The sequence below is a fragment of the Helianthus annuus genome, chromosome 17, assembly GCF_002127325.2.
Source record: "Helianthus annuus cultivar XRQ/B chromosome 17, HanXRQr2.0-SUNRISE, whole genome shotgun sequence".
Taxonomy (NCBI): domain Eukaryota; kingdom Viridiplantae; phylum Streptophyta; class Magnoliopsida; order Asterales; family Asteraceae; genus Helianthus; species Helianthus annuus.
Window position 1 is genome coordinate 182,575,633 of NC_035449.2, and position 15,488 is coordinate 182,591,120.

The 15,488-nt window shown below is 39.7% G+C and overlaps 1 protein-coding gene across 1 annotated transcript; it reads left to right on the forward strand.

The window, feature by feature from the left end:
* The first annotated feature begins 649 nt into the window (after window positions 1-649).
* On the forward strand, window positions 650-1,256 carry LOC110867270. Its single transcript, XM_022116395.2, has 2 exons — window positions 650-1,091; window positions 1,182-1,256. The coding sequence occupies exons 1-2, from the start codon at window positions 705-707 to the stop codon at window positions 1,254-1,256; spliced, it is 462 nt and encodes a 153-aa protein (XP_021972087.1). The 5' UTR covers window positions 650-704.
* The last annotated feature ends 14,232 nt before the right edge of the window (window positions 1,257-15,488 follow it).

Sequence of the window (15,488 nt, forward strand, 5' to 3'; positions counted from 1 at the left end):
CACTTATACGCATAATTAAAGAACAAAAAACGAAAGTGGCCGGAGAATAGATCTCCGGCAAGGTGGGGGTGAATGGTGGGGATTGGAGGATGTTAGGTGGTGATACAGTAGTGATGGGAGTGGTGGTGGCCGGAGGTCATGGGAGGGTGGTGGTCGGAGGTTTGTGGAAGGTGGTAATGAGAGGATGTTGGGTGGTGGTGATGGTGGTTCTGATCTAGAAGAAGAAGATAAAGAAGGATTTAGGTTTTTAATAACAAGGGCATTTTAGTAATTTCACATCCACTTAACACCAAAAAATAACCCTCATCCGCGCCAGGGACTATTTGTGAACGAAATTGCAAAAATTGGGAACTATAGCTGTAATTTTATAAAGTTAGGGATTAAAATTGAAAAATGAGCAAACCACATGGACTATCCGAGCATTTTTTCTCTAATTAATGGTTCATATAAAGGAGCACAAAGTAACAAACTGAATTACATCCTAACTTGGAGGGTAGAGTGTGTAACTTTTAGACTTGAAAAAATTTGCCTAGCCGTCAATATACGACACCGTTTAATATTTTCCACTTTTCCCTGCATATATAACGTTTCGCTTCACAATTCGCACACAATCACAGACATCAGCAAAACCCTTGTTCCTGGTGCCTCCTCTTCAACCACAGAAAAACATCAACAAAGAAAGCTACAAAATTCAACCCTCATCAATGGTGAAACCAAGACAGCTGCATAATTTCAATCTACCCCCAGGGCTGACGTGGGGGAGTCAGAAATCCTTGAGGTGCAGCAACTTTGATCCAGTTCCTGCAATGCCTGATGACGATGAATCTTCAGATTCCGACGAGCATAACAACACCCGTTCCGTCGAAAACATCCATGTTGAAGTTAAGGAGGTTCCTAGATTTCCAGCAGAAGATAGATCGGAGAAGAAACCCTCAAGGCCTCGAAGGAACCTTGAGAAGAAAGAAGAGGGACCTAAATTTTCGATCGCGCTATCGCGAAAAGAAATCGAGGAAGATTTCATCGCAATGACAGGGAAGAAACCACCGAGGAAACCTAACAAGCCGCCTAGAAGTGTTCAGATGAAACTAGATGTAAGCAACTGTTTATCCAAATTCAAGATTTTTCGGTCGAAATAATATTTAAAGTTTTTAACAATAGTTGTTGTTTGATTTATTTCACAGGCTCTAACCCCAGGTTTATGGCTCTCTGAAGTTAATCCTGATCGATACAAAGTGGATGAAAACCGAAAGATTTGAAGATAGTTGTGTAATCGATCAAAGGTTTGTAGGTGTTGTTTGGATTTCAGACAGTTATAAGGTATAGTTGTAGTCAACTATAATGTTGTTTGTGCTTAGTGAATTAGCAGTGCTAGGGTTTAAACTTCTGTCAGAGATTCGTAATTTTTAAAATTTAAAACTTAAGTAGGGTTTATGGTGTTTTAGTTGTTGATTTATGCATTTTTATATAAAATTTTTATAACTTAAGTAGGGTTTATGGTGTTCCAGTGGTTGATTTATGCATTTTTATATAATATTTGGGATCGAGTGTTTAATGTTCAACTCAATGCAGAATCGGTACAGTTTCATTCTTAACTGTAAAATCCGTTAGCAAAATTATATATGAAATCTCATCAAAAAAATTTAGATACGAAAATTATAGTTAGTTTGATGATAACAATGATGTGTTGATATAGATTCAGGGATATAATAAAGTCATACTTGTATGAAGATATATGAATACACATTCGTATATTCTTATCAAGTATATATTTTTGCCTGGTTGTGAGATCATATAATAAACTGTCATATCATCAAAGTATATATAAAGCTGGTGAACTCGAATCCAACCTGATGGGTAAATCCAATCCGACACATTTGGAACGGGTTTGGGGTCAGATCATCGGGTATAGAATTGGGTTTTAGATTTCTTTTTTTTCAAGGGTTTGGGATTTGATGATATAGGTGATTACCCGATTAAGTGTACCCATTCACCCGATCATATATCCGTTAAATTTCGTTGATTCTTTTTACATGTGTATATATATGACATATTAATTATTCGCATACAATGTTTTTGTCATCTATTCATTTGAGTTTTTTGTATAATACATTTTGGTATTGTAGGTCCCTTTTTCGCGGAGGATTACGAACCTAAACCTTGTTATACAAACCTACTAGCGAGTGCGGAATCCAAGCTAGCAAGCAAACCGAGTTAGTAGCAAGTAGAGAAACAAACACACAAGTTCACCGATTAACACAACTTGTATTAATGCAATGAGGGTTCGGTTACAAGCTCAATGTTTACAGAAATGTTCTATAAACTCTCTAAGTGTGTGTGTGAGTTCTGGACAGAATGCTCTCAACACTCTCTATCTCTCGAATGTGCAAATGGCAGAACTTCAGAACTAACTCACACTCAACACATGCATGGGTATATATACCCAAGCCATGAAGTCTGGATCGAAGGATCTGATAGATGGTCCGAAGGATCATCTATCGATCATAGTTCACACGAAAGATCAGCATGGACCTCGAAGGATCATCCTTCGAGGTCTAATGGTCGAACCATGGTCGAACCATATCTTTCGATCACCTCGAAGGATCAGGTGTATCCTTCGAGGCTATCCTTCGATCAGAACATCTTTCAACTGTTGTCCAAGTCAAACCGGAGGATGGTTGACTTGGTCAACTTACAACACTTCAAAGGACATCGTTTATATCAGACCGAATACAGACAAAGTACAGACACAAGTGCACCAACAAACTCCCCCTTGGCTGTAGCTTTGTCTTTGATCTCTAAGCTTTGTCTTGTTCTTCTAAAAGTGTAGACTCGTCTGGAACTTCGACAGTCTTTGGTCTTCAGGTCTTCAAGACTCTGATGTCCTATCATGTCTTCAATGCCGGAGGATCTTCAAAGTCTTCACGTCTTGAAAGTAGAGAGTGTATCAACAAACTACCCGTATCATGTAGGAAGTGTGTTGACAAACTCCCCCTTAACATAAGCTCCCCCTTGAGTTATGCTCGTGAAATACTTTAACTTTATGAAGTAAGATCCTTGTGGTGTTGATGATGGCCAACGGCAACTCGATCATCTTCATTCATTGAGCGCCTTCTCGTCGTGTCTTCATTCCAAAGCTCGTCATCGACCATGTTCTCCTAGCCTTTAGAATCTGCACATGCAAGAAATCTAAACGCGTAATGAGAACAACTGCTTGGAATATAGTTAACATAAACAAATGACACACGTATGACCATGTCACAATCAAACACCGTCCGACAGTTTGAAAGTTTAAAATTTGTCGATTTTAGTTTTTAACTTTCAAACATGCAAATTTTTTTGACCGTTTATGAAGATTTAGTCAGTTCGGTTTTCAGTCAGGTTTCAGGTAACGAAGACTCGAGCTCCAACATCGTACAATCGAAAATAAAGCAGAAATAAAATCTTTTTGGCTTTTATAAAGTTTATATTAAAACAAGCCTAAAATATTTTTGGTATTTTTGAAAGTAAAAGACAACAATTTAAAATCCTTTGAGTGTTATCAAACGACATCACCGCTAATGTCGTGCTGATATGCACCAAACGACGAAACTGTTTAAAAGAAATAATAAAAGTTAAGCAGTAAATAAATATATACAGACATTCTTTTTGCGAGTTTCGAGGGTAAGAGAATCATATCAGTGTACGGTCATGCCAAAACACTCTTGTTGTTCAGTTAGTTAACATTAAGATAAGCATCCTATAACAATTATCGGTATTGTTGTCCACTTAAGCTCAACTTATCAGATGTAATCATGTTTAGAGGATAAGTTAATGTATGATTTATACTTACCGACCGGTGTTCATCCACATCACGACACATTCCCGTATCAAGGTATGCACGAGGGTTCATCTTACCGGTGAGTATACCGATTATCATCTGTTTGACCGTATATGATGTGAGATTCTCACTTATTTTGATTTGAAAACAAGCCCTTTGTGATATAATCACTTATTGATGAGGAACTTGAGTTTCAATGCATGAGGGCACAGGAGCAAGTCCGTGAACAGGTCAGTACTTTCGTACAGCAGAGAGACGAACTTGACTCCCGGATAAATGTGATATTTTATCACTTATTTGATATGGACATGTGATTGTTGATCACTTATTGAGGTCGAATGCAGTATGCAATATGTACACGTATGTATAGTATCATGGAAGATCTTAGACTTAGTCTATTTATAGAAGCAACCATGATACCCAGATGATAAGCAGCATAAAGACCGAATATCTCAGAACCTCGGCAATCTATCAAACGAAATTTCGGTACTAAGACCATATGCCAATGAGTGGTTCCCACCTGGTCTTCAGTCGATTAAGATTTATATCACCCTGCACACTTTAAAATGATTGTGAGCCTACCGATACATCTTATATAGAGCTGCTTATCGTTTTTCATTTAAGGTTTAAAGAGGTTTGGATAGACCACTGATGTACTATCATTTTCTCTTTTGCTCGCCAGGAAACTCATTTTTGTTTTTCTATTGTTTTTGTGTTTTTGAAATTTTTCGATGTTTTTGGATTTTCAGATTTTGGATTTACTCCCCCTAAAATCAATAAACTAAGACAAATTTAAAAACACACAAAGATATGTACAAAAATGATTTTCCGATGTTGATTTTACTCTTGCTTGACCTTAATGCCGTTTACCAATAATAAGAAGTCAAATCTAGATTTGTCAAAAGCTTTGGTAAATAAGTCGGCACGTTGGTCATCGGTGTGGACCTTAACAACATCGATTAGCCTTTTCTCAAAGCAATCACGTATGAAGTGATATTTGATTTCGATGTGTTTGGTCTTTGAATGCTGCACAGGATTTCTAGTGATATCTAAAGCAGCAGAATTATCAACGTAAATAGGAGTAGTTAGGAATTCAAAACCGTAGTCCCGCATCTGTTGTTGGATCCAAAGAACTTGGGAGCAACAACTTGAGGCAGCAATGTATTCAGCTTCGCATGTTGATGTAGCTACACACGTCTGCTTCTTGCACTGCCATGTAACTAGGCGATTTCCTAAAAACTGACATCCAGCCGTTGTGGACTTGCCGTCGATTTTGCATCCGCCAAAATCAGAATCACTGAAAGCTACTAGTTCAAAGTTATTATCCCTAGGGTACCACAGACCGGTGTCAGGGTACGCCTTCAAATAACGAAAAATCCTTTTGACAGCAGCAAGATGTGAGGCCTTCGGATTAACTTGATATCTGGCAAGCAGGCACGTCGGGTACATTATGTCTGGCCTTGATGCTGTGAGGTACATAAGAGATCCGATCATAGCGCGATAGATTGAAGGGCTAACAGCTTCTCCCTTCAAGTCTGGAGTAATTCCGTGATTAGTTGGCAATGGGGTACCAATGGGCGTTGCATCAGACATCTGGAACCGGCTCAAGATGTCACCAACATATTTAGTCTGATGGATGAATATCCCAGACTCCGTTTGTTGTACTTGAAGGCCCAAGAAGAAGGTCATTTCCCCCATAGCACTCATCTCGAATTTATCCTGCATGATGCGCTCGAATTCCCTACACAAAACATCATTAGTAGAACCAAAAATAATGTCATCAACGTATACCTGTACCAGAAGAAGATCTCCATCTTGTTCCTTGATGAAAAGAGTACAGTCGATAAGACCTCTACGAAAACCGTTCTCCAGCAGATAGTGTGATAGGGTTGCATACCAAGCTCGTGGTGCTTGATGAAGACCATAAAGAGCTTTGTTGAGCAACCAAACCCGATCGGGATGGATAGGATCTTCAAAACCTGGAGGCTGTTCGACATATACCTCTTCTTCAACTACACCATGTAAAAATGCACTTTTCACGTCCATCTGATAGACCTTGAATCCTTTGAAGGACGCATAGGCTAGAAAGATTCGAATTGCTTCGAGACGTGCAACAGGTGCATAGACTTCGTTGTAGTCGATCCCTTCAATCTGACGAAAACCCTGAACGACTAAACGTGCTTTGTTTCGGATAACAACTCCGCGGTCATCCTTTTTGCATTTGAAAACCCAACGGGTACCAATCTTCTTGTATCCAGCAGGTTTCTCTACCAGTTTCCAGACACCCAGCTTCTGGAATTGTTGCAGTTCTTCCTGCATTGCTTCAACCCAAGCATTATCTTTCAAGGCTTCTTTCCACGTTCTTGGTTCTTCTTGTGAGACATAACACGCGAAGGACCAGTCGTTTTGTTGCCCGGATTCTCGAATAGCTGCATACAGGCCTGCATTGTTGTTGTTTCGCAACATGTTTCTTGTTTGTACGCCACTTTGCACATTTCCAATGATGTTTTGTTGAGGATGGGTATTATGAATCCTTGTTTCTGGATTATCTGGAACTGGAACATTTATACCCAGGTTGTTAAGATTAAGATCAACAACCAATTCAAGACCCGGAATTGACGAAGAAGATGATGCAGTAGTCTCAGCTGTTCGATGTGTATCCACTGGAGGAGTACCCTCTGAAGTACCATGAACTGCTGTTGTAGGAGCTTCTTGATCTGCATCTAGAAATTCATCATCCTCTGAAGATTCGTTCAATTCGTTTGCATCATGAAAATCCTCATTGTTGAGAGTATTGTTGTTCACCGAAGAAGATGGTTCTTGATTAACAAGAATTGGACGAACCACCGGTGAAACTGTTGCATTGTCACTCTCGAAAAACATCCTAGCCGCAGCATTTTCTTCAACGGCTTCAACATTGATCGAATTGAAAAAGTCATCGTACTCAAACATCCAAGGTTGACCCGGATTTTTGACTGGCAAGGTGTGCCTTTGTACTCTGACCTCAGACCATTCCTCGACCCTTTTAGTCTCTAGATTCCAGACTCGTAAGTTAGGGGTGGCATACCCAAGAAAGTATCCATCAATTGCTCTTGCCCCAAACTTTCCATTAGGATCGATGATTGTGCATGGAGCTCCAAACGGTTCTAGATAAGACAAATCTGGTTTCCGTTTTTGAAGTAGCTCAAAGCAGGTCTTGTTGTGCCTTTTGACTGTAAGGACTCTGTTCAATGTATAGCATGCAGAGGCCACAGCTTCAGTCCAGAATGGAATGGGTAGCTGCGACTCTACCAACATTGTCCTAGCAGTCTCGATCAATGTGCGGTTCTTACGTTCAGCGACACCATTCTGTTGAGGAGTATAAGCTGCACTAAACTCATGAAGAATACCCTTTGAAGTGCAGAACTCCGTCATGGAATGATTTTTAAATTCAGTACCATTGTCGCTACGTATCCGCCTAACCTTCAACTTATACAAATTCTCAATCTGAATGATCAAGTCTTTGATGATGCCAAAGGTTTCACTCTTGTGTGCCATGAACGCAACCCAAGAAAATCTTGAATAATCATCAGTAACCACGAGGCAGTATTGATCACCCCGAATACTCTTGTGCTTGACAGGACCGAACAAATCCATGTGCAAACGTTCAAGAGGAACTGCCACTGTGTTGATCTTCTTTGTAGGGTGCTTCTTCTTTGTTTGCTTTCCTTTCTGGCACGAAACACAGATGTCTTGAAGATGGAAATTTTTGAGGGGAACACCATTCACCAATTCATTTGAAACCAAATGATTCATTTTGCGTAAGTGAATGTGACCCATTCGTCTGTGCCAAGAGATAGTGTCTTTTTCTGTGGCTTTTGAAACGAAACAAGTTGCTTGTGCAGACGTAGTAATAGCCTGGCTCATGTCAAGGACGTACAAATCATTTATCCTTGGAGCCGATAAGAGAATCCATTCTTTTGGAATTTTGAAGCCGGGTTTCAGCACATAACATCCATTTGCATCAAAGTGTACTGAAAATTTCTTGTCACAGATTTGAGAAACACTAAGAAGATTGTGATCAAGTTGTTGCACAAAGTTGATCTTGTCAAAGCTGACAATCCCGTTAGATATCATTCCTTCACCCGTTATGTATCCACCTTTATCTCCAGCAAAAGCAACATAACCTCCTCTAATAGATTTAACGTCGTAGAGAAGCTTCATGTCGCCTGTCATGTGCCTGGATGCCCCACTATCAACAATCCAATGACTACTGATAGTTCCTCCTGAAGCACCCTGCACATGAACTCAAATGAATTAGTTGGAGATGGGGACCCAAGCCATTGTGGTCTTGGGTCTTCCATTTTCATCAATGACAATAACTTCTTGTCTTTGATGGTTGGTGAATTGTGATGGCCCCCCTGATTCAGTAACCGTTTTTGGTTTCCAAGTCTGTTTGGTTTCACCAGTGTTTTTCTTTAAAAGTTTAACTTCTTGATGATTTGAAGTTTTAGAATTGTCTGGTTTTACAACAACAGATTGTTTTTGAACCACATCGGTTTTAATCGCTTTTTCTATCTTTTTGACCTGTTGGCGTTTCTGTTTCTTTTCCCTTTCTTTTACAAGGCGGGGATCATGTTTTGTGGAAACAGTTGGCTTACGGTCAGTTTTGCCACGGGGATCATCAACCTTTCCTTTTTGTTTATGAAGATATGGGCAGTTTCTAATAATATGCCCAATGGTTCCACACTCAAAACATGATCTTCGTTCTACAAACCCCGAAGAATCATGTGATCGTCTAGCCGATGATGTTGAACTTTGTGAACCCGAGGTACTAGGCTTTGAACTGCTTGGTTCATTTCTTTTCTCGACAATAGCTTTCTTGACAAAATCTAAGTTAGATTGATTTTCAAACTTTTCAATTTTGTCTGTTCCCGTCGATTTCACAAAGTTAACATTTTTCTTCTTCTTTTGGTTCGGCTTCTTGTTAGCTTGAGCCGGTGCTTTACCTTTGGGTTTGGTGTGATTTTGCTGTGTTGGCACTGTTGGTAATTTCTTGTTCCCAAATTGTTTTCGAATTTCAGCCTTTGGAATAGGAGGACACTGTGTAACTGTAACTTTAGGTCCTGCCTTTCCCAAGAACTTACTCGTCGAATTCTCAAAGACTTTGCAGATTAAGGATTGATTAACGTTCTTAATGGGAAAATCTTTGTCTGAGTAAATTTTATCATCACCAACTAGAGTGTACAGCAAATTCACACTCTCCGGCTCTCCTGCAGATGAGGACTCAGTTGCAACAGTCTTAGCGGGTTGAACAGGGGGATCACATAGAATGTGATTCTCAAGAGGTATGTCCTCATTTTTGACTACCGCATCAGACTTTGCTGGGACAGTATCGTCAGATTCATCATCAGACGAATCAGCATCCTCAATCACAACTGGAGGATCTTGATTCTGTTCAGCACTCACAAATGTATCTGCTGACACATCTGAATCTGAGGATGCTTCTTTTTGGTATCCGAGTCCTGCAGCAAACTCCTTAACATCTAGAGGCACAGAAGGTTCAAAGAAAACCCTGTCCTCTTCATCAGGCATGGCATCATAATTATGTCTCACTGGTGGTGGACACTTCTTGTAGCCTATGCATGTGACATCTCTCTTTTCCTTCTGAACATCAATGATGTGATCTAACACATAGCTAGAGCTCAAATAACTGTCTAGCTTGAGTCGGATCGCATCACTTTCGGTTTTCACACAAGCCATCTCTTTTTGCATACTCTCAAGGCGAGATATATACAAATTAATATCAGTTTGTTTTCTTGAAACCATTTTAGTCAGTTCAGTTTTATCTTTCTTTAATGTTTCAATTACTGACTTAAATTCCTTTTCATGGTTTTCATAAAACATGTTGGCCTCTGTGCATTTAGAGAGATCCACAGTCAGCTTCTGATTGTGAATGAATGTCACATCATATTTCTCTTGCAAAGCGTCATGCTTACTTTGCAAGTCACTCAAATTCTCATTCACAGTAGTATGTTTGTCTTGCAAGTCAAACAAACTAGCTTGTAAAGCATCATGTTTGCCTTGCAACTCAGACATACTTTTCTCCATTTCAGCACATCTAGCATGCAACCTAGCACATTCATCACAATTAACAGCAGTGGGTTCATCGACACATACCTGACTTGATGAACCGTCGACATTAGCCATAAAGGCTGAATGGAGAGAAGACGAAGAGTAAGCAGCCTGATCCACCAGAATAGATCTTCTTTGAGTTTCTGCTACAGCTTCCCCCAAGAGCTCATCAATGTCAATATCATCCGAAACATTAGATGTCTCACCCACATGATCATCACCAGAGTTGGATGATTCTTCATCAACACTCCTGCTGTATCCAGAGGAGTCTTCATCTTCAGACGATTCATCACCACTGGCAGAAGATTCTCCACCACTGGTGTGAACTAGCTCCTTCACAATCTGAGCAAAACATGCTGTTCCATCAGGAGCATCACCACCCAACTGGATTGACCAGTCACAACCTTCATCCACCTGAACTGCAAGTGCTCGGTTGGTTTGGTTGTTGACAGGCACCAATGTACGATCATTGTTTCTGTTCTGCTGGTTGCCTTGGTTCCTGAAGGGGTTTTGATTCCCGTGCTGGGCTGGCTTTGTACATTCCCGTTTAAAGTGGCCCCGTTCACCACAGTTGAAGCACTTAACAGCTTGCTTATCGAACCCATACTTGGTGTCTCGCTTGCTTTCCAAGCTGGTTCTGCCAGTACTTTCCATCCAATCCTTTGCTCTTCTCACAGCACTCGCAAAGGCCCACTTGATATCCATCAAGTCCATCTCTTCCTTATCAATCTGCCTGTAATCTTCTTGTGTCAGATTAATGTTTCCAATCTGACCTTCTATCAATCCACAGTACGCGCTCACTACAGTGTTAAGCAGCTCCATGTGTTCCTTAGCTACTTCTACACTGATTTTAGAGAAACTTGACGTGTCGAGCTGTACTGTATTTGACTTTGATTGTTGACCTGCAGCAGATGATGTTCCTCCATAACACGCATATTGAGGTTGTTGAGCAGGAGGAGGAGGAGGTGGTTGTACTGGATTTCCATACAGATCTGTGGTTGGAGGCGGTTTTACAGGAACTTGCACTGGATTGCCATACATATCCGTGCTTGTGACAAACGCCGTCTGAAGTGGAGCATGTGAACCAGCTTTTGCAGATGAAGTAGTGGAGGTGCCATAATACATCTCTGGATTCTGTGGCACTGCAACTCTCTTTGCCTTCAACGTTTCTTCCTGATCCTTGTTCTCCAGAAGCTGCACGAAATCGTTGATATTTGTAGTTCTCAACGTTCCGTTGTACTTCAAGATTTCCAGGAAGTTATTCCATTGAGGAGGCAATGCATCGGCAAATTTCTTTACCACCTCTGTTGGAGTCGTTGTGACTTCAAAGTTCGTCAGCTCAGTAAGTAGATGATAGAAACGGCTTGTCATATCTCCCAAGGACTCCTTATCCATACATGTGAAGCCATCGAATTCTTTCTTCAGTAGATCTCGTCGTAGTTGACGTGTGGCCTCATTACCTACTCCTCTCGTCTTCAATGCATCCCACAGCTTCTTCGTAGTCTTGAAACTGACGAACTGATGATAAATATCCTTGCTCAGTGCTTGAGTGAGAATAGCGTATGCTTTCTTTTCTAAGTCATACGTCTTCTTTTGATCATCAGGAAGATCGGCAAATGTAGCTGTCGAAGAAGCAGCAACCTCGATAGTTTGATCGAATTCCGTAATGAACCGCAACCACAACTCTGTATTTTGACCAAGAATGTATGTATGGAAACGATCAACCCATCCTGGATATTCATGAAGATGCATCAACTTTGGAGGCCTGTTCAAACTTCCAGTTTCACTTTCGCTTAGTAGAAGACTTTGAATACTCGGAGTTTGATTTGAAACAAACGCCCATTGACCAGCTGGAGTGGCATTTGTTTGTGAGGATGTAGATACCGGAGATTCGGCCCATGATGGAGATTGACTAGTATTCATGTATTTTCCACTGTCTGGAGCCGGACTTCCCCACCAACTCGGATTCATGATAGATAAGCAAAATAAATGCTAAGTAAGAATGATCCGAAAGATACACAGCCGAAGGATCCTGGTCGAAGGATCTGAAATCACAGAAACTTGTTAGCAGTAAACTGACCACAGTCGAAAGATCGATTTATTGTTCGAAGGATCAACAGTATTCGAAAGATTACTGTTGACTCTCGAACAATGATTTCGAAAGATTCAAGAGCTCGAAGGATTCCCTTTTGAAAGATCCTTATCTTTCGAGTTAACTCTTTATCTTTCGAATAACAGATCTCGAAAGATTCACCAATACGAAGGATCCTAATCTTTCGGACACTAATCTTTCGAAATGATTCCTTTCTCGAAGGATATGTTTCAGACTTCGAAGGATGGGTCGAAGGATATTAATCTTTCGAGCCCTCCTTGGTCGAAAGATATCGAAGGATGATCTTTCGATGTCGAAAGATATCTTTCGAGAGCTCTGACACAATCTGATCTGATGTGAAAGGTTGGTGAAAAGGTGACAGGTTGGTAAGGTCAACTTTCGGCAAAAGGTATGGTTAGACGTACTTTCCCACCAACTTTGAAAAGATTGCCCAAAAAGGAAAACCTTATCTTCACACTAGTCACCGGAAACCTTGATCGGAACTTGACCGGAAATACCAAGTTACTTAAAAACAATTTTTCAAGTTACCCAACCCAACCTTGAACACTCCCGAAGGTTTAGAAACCGTTTTTCAGTTTAAACAAGCAAGAAAAACCACCAAAAACGGGTGCTAAACCAAGTGTTCAAACACACCAAACACTTGAACAAACCCGGTTTTAAACAAGGTAAAGAGCGAGGCTCTGATACCACTTGTAGGTCCCTTTTTCGCGGAGGATTACGAACCTAAACCTTGTTATACAAACCTACTAGCGAGTGCGGAATCCAAGCTAGCAAGCAAACCGAGTTAGTAGCAAGTAGAGAAACAAACACACAAGTTCACCGATTAACACAACTTGTATTAATGCAATGAGGGTTCGGTTACAAGCTCAATGTTTACAGAAATGTTCTATAAACTCTCTAAGTGTGTGTGTGAGTTCTGGACAGAATGCTCTCAACACTCTCTATCTCTCGAATGTGCAAATGGCAGAACTTCAGAACTAACTCACACTCAACACATGCATGGGTATATATACCCAAGCCATGAAGTCTGGATCGAAGGATCTGATAGATGGTCCGAAGGATCATCTATCGATCATAGTTCACACGAAAGATCAGCATGGACCTCGAAGGATCATCCTTCGAGGTCTAATGGTCGAACCATGGTCGAACCATATCTTTCGATCACCTCGAAGGATCAGGTGTATCCTTCGAGGCTATCCTTCGATCAGAACATCTTTCAACTGTTGTCCAAGTCAAACCGGAGGATGGTTGACTTGGTCAACTTACAACACTTCAAAGGACATCGTTTATATCAGACCGAATACAGACAAAGTACAGACACAAGTGCACCAACAGGTATTTTATATACATTGTAATTATTTGATATATTTTTATAGTGATAATGTTAAATGTAATTAGTTAGTAGTTAACTAGTACATACCCGAAGGATTTTTGGTCGGATATACCCAACAAGTGATTTTTCTTTAAATTAACATGTTTACCTGAAATCCTCGAGTATTTCCCGATACCTTACGAGTTTTAAAATAGGTTTAAAACAAAATTATCTAGTTAAGTTTGGGGTTGAAATTACCTAAACTCATCCCATTATCATCCCTGGCTGATGTGATGTGGCAAGAAGGTAATGGCTGAGGGTGGGAGAGGGTATGAAAGTGGGGATGAAAATGGAGTGATTTTATATATTATTGAAAGTCTTAGTCGTATATAAAAATTGTGTGACGTACTTGTTAGATATACATATACATTACTCATCATATATTGAAGGTATTAGTTTCATCCGTTACCCCATTAGCCAAAATTCAATCTTAAACTAGTGTAATAAACCACCTTAAAACATCAAAAAATCAATTACAATTCAAGTAACAAACTTTAATAATTTCAAACTTTGTAACAATTTCAACATAATATTAATATATTACATTCTTAAAAGTATATAATATATTAATACATTTGATTTTAATGCGTTAGACGAGTTTGAATAATCTCATAGGTAACACCTAATGTCACACTTATCTCAAACCCTGCAAAATAGTTGTAACACCTCGTAAATTCATGTCGAGTTTTACAATGACACGTGTCCATACTCTCAAATTTGCCTATTAATTGGACGAGAGGGACAAATTTTGCCAAATTATGAAACTATGAATGTAAAGGGACTAACGGTGTCAACGTCCCATTTTAAGGCCTCTGAGTGACCCTTTGCGGAACGTATAGCCTTGTGCTTATGGACCGCAAGCATAAGTAATTTTTGATTCTGAGTAGCAGATACGGACGGTAAGGATATATACCTTATGGTCCGTAAGGGGTTTGAAATCAGTGTGCGCTTACAAGGCTTACGGACCGTAAGCCAGAAAGCCATACGGTCCGTAAGGGACTGCCAGTGGCAGAATTTTGTTTAGAGGCCAAGTAACTCTGCCCTCTTGCCACCTTGCTCGCACCATGCCACCTTCTTATAGCTCTTGACACGTCCAACAACACCTGGAGTGATCCTTGATCACCTCTAACACATGTCTTAATCTCCATTCTAGCTCCTCAACTTTAAATAATGCCTTTATGTTCACAAACAACTTGCACCTTTCTCATATTTCTTCTCTACTCTCTATTTGGAAGTTCCTAATCATAAAGGAGCATCCCTCTAAGTTCCAAACATTCTAAGAATCACTTGTAAGTGTTCCTTTCCCAGCTCTTTTCATTTATAGGGTTTTATTAGCCAAAAGTCAAACAAATTGACTTTTGCTTTGACTTTCGGTTTAGACCATTATGGTCCAACTATTGTTCGAATCGAACATGGCTACGTGATCGTAATAAGGTAAGTGTTAATCCCTCAAAAGGGCACCTCCTGGAAATCATGTTAAGTTGGTCAAATGACAGGTCAAAGTTAAGTATAATAAAAAGTCAAACGGCTGATTTTTGGAAAACTTATAAAATGAACTTGTAATTGTTTTAACTCATGTTTTAACACTAAATTAGTTGGTAACTAATATTAGAACATGTATGAACATGATCAGCCCGTCATTTCCAGGTTACAACCGAAAGTCAAGCAGTTTGGCTTTTGCTTTGACTTTCGATTCTGACCCGATTTAGCAACATTAGCTACTGATTATTAGTTGCATTATGATCATATTTTAGTGTAGAATAACCCTCTGTGGTTATGCTACCTGATCATAATCAGATTCTGAGTTTTTACACAAATTCTTATAATATGCCTATTTATAACCAAAATGCCCTTTTGTGAAAAACTTGGTTTTAATCAGTGATGAACTTGTAAAATGAATAACCTACTAATATGTTATTATAATTAACATATTTTAGTATAATGAACCTGTTCATAGCCTGAGTTTTATTACAACTTCATAAATTATGTTATATTAGGACTAAAATACCCTTAAGGTGCATAATTTGGTTTTATACCACAATCATCATATAAAATTTATAATCTACTGATGT